Source organism: Thalia democratica, chromosome 4 (genome assembly GCF_965202585.1).
Source record: "Thalia democratica chromosome 4, ktThaDemo2.hap1.1, whole genome shotgun sequence".
Taxonomy (NCBI): domain Eukaryota; kingdom Metazoa; phylum Chordata; class Thaliacea; order Salpida; family Salpidae; genus Thalia; species Thalia democratica.
In genome coordinates, this window is record NC_139168.1 from 79,443,187 (window position 1) to 79,447,217 (window position 4,031).

Sequence of the window (4,031 nt, forward strand, 5' to 3'; positions counted from 1 at the left end):
AGAAATTACTAATTTAGAAACTATTTTTTTATAAATTTAAGTAGGTGTCTTTACAGCTAATCAAATTGGAAAACATGTTTTTATTTTTACAACTAAATATCAAAGCCTATCTAAAATGTTAATAAGAATTTGAATATAAATCAAATAGCAACACATTATACTAATGCAATTTATTAAAACTAAAAATTAATTACGAAAAAATATCAATCAAACTGAATAATTATATAACTTTTTTAGAGAAGTAATTGTATAACTGAACACAAAATTTTATCGTGTCATCCATCCATGCTTCATTATCTTCTGGTGCGTGAAGGTTCCGCTGAAAACGTCATTCAGCATTTCTGTGATAAATTTGTTGAACTTCGATGTGCTCTTATCCCTCGGCACCTTGAAGTCTTTCTTGACTTCATCGTCATTGTCGAAGATGAAATCACCTTCCACCATCAGGTACACGGAGACCAGCATTCCGAAGATGTCGGCGTCCTTGTATGTTTTCTCCTGGATTATTCCCGGAGATCTGTATCCTGGCGTGCCAACGCAGTTCCAGTTCTCGAACGGCTTTAGAATAATAGAAAATTTTGTTTTGTATTTATTAAGTTTTTAAATCATGTTAACAAAAATTAATAGTAGTTTTATATAAAAATTTAGTATCTATCATTTTAAGTTTTGTAAGTCTTAAATTAAATATTTATTAAAGTATAAATAAATTTTATCGATGTTTTTATGTAGTTTTTAGTATATTTAAATAAATTTGAAGAAAAACATAACAAATTTAAAAATTTTATACCACGTGTATAGCTCAGTCATGTGTCTTAATAAAACTGACCTTATCGCTTTCAACGTAAGTGCATCCGAAATCAACGAATTTCACTTCAATGTCGCCTTCATGTTCTCTTATTAGTATGTTGTCTAATTTAACGTCTAAATGGTAGACCCCCTTCTGGTTCATGCGATTGATCGTTTTGTACGCCTGAAAAAAAATTGTTGGTTTTAGATCAGTTTAAAATTATCATAAATAGCACAGGTTAATTATAAGTTATAAGTGGTGATCTACTGGATACGGATCATATGTACTTTTCAAGTGTTTCTTGTAACATATAGTGTAACGTTCGAAACTTAATTGACTTTAATCAACCTCTGCTTTTTCTTGCTTAATACAAGTATTATTTTTAAGTCAGGATCCGGTCGGATCCGGATCCAGCTAATTTGAAAACTTTATCCTGATCGAGGAGGGTTATAATTTTTAAAAAGTCGGAATCCGGAAACTAGATTACAATAACTTATTTAATTTTTAGCTTAGATACTTTTTTAATTGTTACTTTTTAATATAAATTAATATTTTAGTAGTTGGTAGTAATTCAAAATTAATTCTGCCATAGTTTTATTAACAAACAATTATACAAAGAACATATCTTTAAATTTAAAATTATCAAATCTTCTTGAACAACAGCTTCGCATTCTTCTCATCCATGTATTCATGCTTGTCTAAATAAGCTGAAATATCTTTGAAACCGTCCAGGTATTCCATCACTATGTTGTAGTAGTCCTCATAAGTGTACCAGTCCTTTAGTTTCACTATATCTGTTTAATATTGATTATTTTTAGTTTTTGATGTTTAACATCTTTGAGATCATTGTTTATGTTCTTTTTTTTTGCATGCCAAACGTAGGCATTATAGACATTGATACTGACATCATGACTAAATTGAAAGACATGCAAAAGAAAGAAAAAAAAAAAAGTAAAGTATAAGTGATTTCTAGAGAAAAGAAAATAATGTTGAAGGATAAGGCAAACGAAATTCTTACTATTTTCCAAGACTGTTCCTTTCACTGTCCCTAATACTTTTTGGTGTTTTTCAACTTCCTCAGGGATTCCAGTAACATTTTTCATAGAACAATATTTTATTGCAACTTTGAGGTTTTCGTGTTTCGGCATGCCTGTGAACAAATGCATGTTACAAATAATCAATATTGTAAAATCTAAATTATCAAAAAGCTGATGAAAATTATTTAAGAAACTTATTTTTAGTTATTTTAATCATAAGTTATTACAGATTAATAACAACGTCAAAACTCAACATTTTTTTGAATTTTTACTCATAGACTTTTAATTTTAACAGAAGTAGTAATTCCAATTACTCAATTACCTATAAACACTGCCCCGTGTCCTCCCCATCCGATGCATTTATCAGTAATCTTGTATTTGTGGAAAAACATTTTATTAGTACTGGAGTATTTCAAATGATAGTCATCAACAGTCAGTTCGCTTTTGTCGGGTAGCTTCAATGTTTGTGTTACGCATTTTCCCGGTCAGTTTTACATTTTTTAGCTATGACTGTTACTGGTTGTATGTTTTTTCGTTTGTTTATTATGGGTACCATTTCGTATTTTACGATAGCTTGTTAAGTGAAGTTTTACTAAAGTTCTGTGTTGTAAAGTAAGTTTTACTTTTATATAAGTAAAGCAAAAGTTGAGTTTGTCAGCTTAATATAATTTATTAGTTTGATTTTCATTAGAAGAAATAGGTAAATTAGTTAAGTAAATAAATGAAGTTTAAAGAAAGTAAAAAGTAAACTTACAAAGCATTTGTTTACTGTAGTTTGCATAGTAACAAAAAATGTTGTGAAAATTTAGATAAAAATAAAAAATGCATTTGAAAGGGCATATTACGTAAGATGTATATTTTAAAGAAAAAAAAAGTTTCGCTCAGTATTAGTGGGGCTAAGCTTTTAGGGTGGAGGCGGGGACGTGGTGGCGCTTGAAGAGCGACAGCGTGTGGTGAAAAACCCGTAAATTTTTTTAATTATTTTTTTTCTAAAATCGATATGGTGCAATCTTGTGGATTTGCGACACCTAGCGGATAAAAAAATTAGAAATTTAACTTTGATTTTTATTTAAAATAAACTAATTTCGCGATGTGTTTAAAATTCGTAATCAATTAGGCAGTTTTACAATTTTTTTAGAAGTCAGAGCTTAAAAACCTCGGAAACTTCTTTATGATAAAGTAAAGGTTTACAGTTTTATATTAAATTAAAGATTAACGTTTTTATAATGAAGTAAAGTCTAAATTTTAACAAGGTTTTTAACGTTAACAAGTTATACTGCATATATTATAAAATCTATGAAAAACTGTGAAAATTTATCGATTCTTATCGTTTTTTAAGCGAATGAGATATGTTAATTTTATTTAAACTCTAACAATATAAATAACAAACTATTTAAAAGGTAACATATATTGAAGCTATTACAGGTATTACATACAAAGTAAAGTTTCATGTTTAACTGTTTTAATTGTTTTTTTTTTTTTTGAAAACGGATAAACTTAATAATAAATGCATATTTCTAAGTACAACATTTATAAAACAGCATTCATTACAATTACATTAAGGCAATGGAGTACAATACAAAACCAGAAAAATTGGGTTTGAATCTTTATATTAAGCTTAAACTCAGCGAAATTTTTATTATCAGGCTTCTTATACATAACTCGTAATTACTTGTCCTTTACAGTTTAAATAATATTTTTGTTTGATAGTACAACTGTTTTAAATAAATGTAGCCCGCCTAAAACTTTTCTTCTATGTTCCGCGAGCAACTACTTCTAGCAAAATTAATCTAACACTTGTAAAAAGCTGCCCTCTACTTTACTCATTTATGACAACTAATTTATCTTGTAAACTTTATTGTTATGTTCTTTTTAAAGTTTGCAGTTTGTTTTAACACGCTCAAACGTATTTTAAAAAAGCTATACATAAAAGCTGTATCTTAAATTAAGAAAAGCTGTATAGAAATCAGTAAAAGCTTAGAAGTAGAGCAACGAATAAAACTTATAAAAAGTTATTAACTCATGTTTGTTTGTTATTCAAAAAACGAGATTTTTAAGTAAATTTTCTGTCTATGTATGAACTCAAGTTAAATTTATTAAAAATTTTACAATAAAAATGATTTTTTTTTCAAAGCTTACAAAAGTTTCAGTAATTCTTCCACTTTCATTAAATACTAACGTACAAATTTTAAGGTTCGTATTTAACT

At 27.9% G+C, this 4,031-nt stretch overlaps 1 protein-coding gene across 1 annotated transcript; it reads right to left on the bottom strand.

Moving 5' to 3' along the window:
- Positions 1 to 267: 267 nt before the first annotated feature.
- LOC145833660 (serine/threonine-protein kinase pim-1-like) lies at positions 268 to 2,216 on the bottom strand. Its single transcript, XM_082940807.1, has 5 exons — positions 2,147 to 2,216; positions 1,806 to 1,937; positions 1,457 to 1,581; positions 827 to 970; positions 268 to 558 (listed from the first exon to the last, which is right to left on the bottom strand). The coding sequence occupies exons 1-5, from the start codon at positions 2,214 to 2,216 to the stop codon at positions 268 to 270; spliced, it is 762 nt and encodes a 253-aa protein (XP_082796933.1).
- Between the last annotated feature and the right edge of the window lie 1,815 nt (positions 2,217 to 4,031).

What these genes read in the sequence shown, in the direction of transcription:
- LOC145833660 (XM_082940807.1), bottom strand. Translation starts at nt 2,216, where the DNA reads ATGTTTTTCCACAAATACAAGATTACTGATAAATGCATCGGATGGGGA. An exon ending in ACACGGGGCAGTGTTTATAG is followed by an intron (nt 1,938 to 2,146) that starts GTAATTGAGTAA and finishes ATTTGTTCACAG; the next exon opens with GCATGCCGAAACACGAAAAC. An exon ending in AATACATGGATGAGAAGAAT is followed by an intron (nt 971 to 1,456) that starts GCGAAGCTGTTG and finishes ATTTTTTTTCAG; the next exon opens with GCGTACAAAACGATCAATCG.